Below are 877 nucleotides of genomic sequence, written 5' to 3' on the forward strand. Positions count from 1 at the left end.
GATAGAGTCAGCATCAGATTCAAGCTACTAGTGTCCATAACATGATTTGAAACCTGTTTTGTGGAAACATTGATATATAAGAGAGAAAAAAAAATGATCAATAAAAGATTCATTGAACTTTAAGGACTCTTTTCTGAGCCAGGCAGCACTGGGAGCATTGAAACAGCACCGAACGCTCTGGAGAGAGCTTCCTTGCTCTGCTCCCCTGCAGGGAAACTTGAGGACCACTTTCATGTCTTGTCTGTCTGCTTAAAGTTGTGCCTCTGTCAGAACACAGTATTCCTTCGGCCATGTTGGCTTGTCACTTAAACCCCAACGCAGGCATTTCAGAGAATGCCAGGATCTCTCCCTAGCCGGTGGGGGTGGGCAGGAGCTGGCCTTGAACTGAAATAGCGCGGGGAGAGAAAGAGAAGCAGGCCTACCTTAACACTTTCCAGGCTCTCAGGGAGTCCAAGTCAGAGATTAGGGAAACCATTGTCTGAGAGCTGCGGAAGGAAGGCAAATCCGAGAGCAGAGGTGCCTGGACAGGGTAACAGGGACGCAGGCAGAGGCGGCTTCTGGGCTCAGGCTGGAGCAGCAGCGCCCAGCAGCACGGCTCTTCCTCCGTCCAGGACTGATAAGCGCTTGTCCTGGCTTCTCTCCACCCCCTGAATCAATCTTGAGCTCTATTACTTCCCAGACCGGTTCCAGCTCTCCACACCACCCTTCAAAGCCCCTGTAATCTGCTCCAACTGATCAAATTTGACCTTTTTTGTAGCCCACTTTATTCCAACCCGAGTTCTCAGTTAAATCTCTCTTTATTAACTCCGTGCTCCTCGGCTTTCTTTTGGAACAAACACAGCTCAAGCCCGAAGCTTCCAGACTTTAGGAGCAATCA

At 49.7% G+C, this 877-nt stretch overlaps 1 protein-coding gene across 1 annotated transcript in view; it reads right to left on the minus strand.

Annotated features, from left to right (window-relative positions):
• Nucleotides 1–593, minus strand: part of Celf2 (CUGBP Elav-like family member 2) — a 521,002-nt gene extending 520,409 nt beyond the window's left edge. The window contains exon 1 of the mRNA XM_005354871.3: nucleotides 423–593. Within this exon, the coding sequence (XP_005354928.1) occupies nucleotides 423–475 (53 nt within the window). The 5' untranslated portion in view covers nucleotides 476–593. The remainder of the gene's footprint in view (nucleotides 1–422) is intronic.
• Nucleotides 594–877: the final 284 nt, after the last annotated feature.

This window comes from Microtus ochrogaster, chromosome 16, assembly GCF_000317375.1.
Source record: "Microtus ochrogaster isolate Prairie Vole_2 chromosome 16, MicOch1.0, whole genome shotgun sequence".
NCBI lineage: Eukaryota > Metazoa > Chordata > Mammalia > Rodentia > Cricetidae > Microtus > Microtus ochrogaster.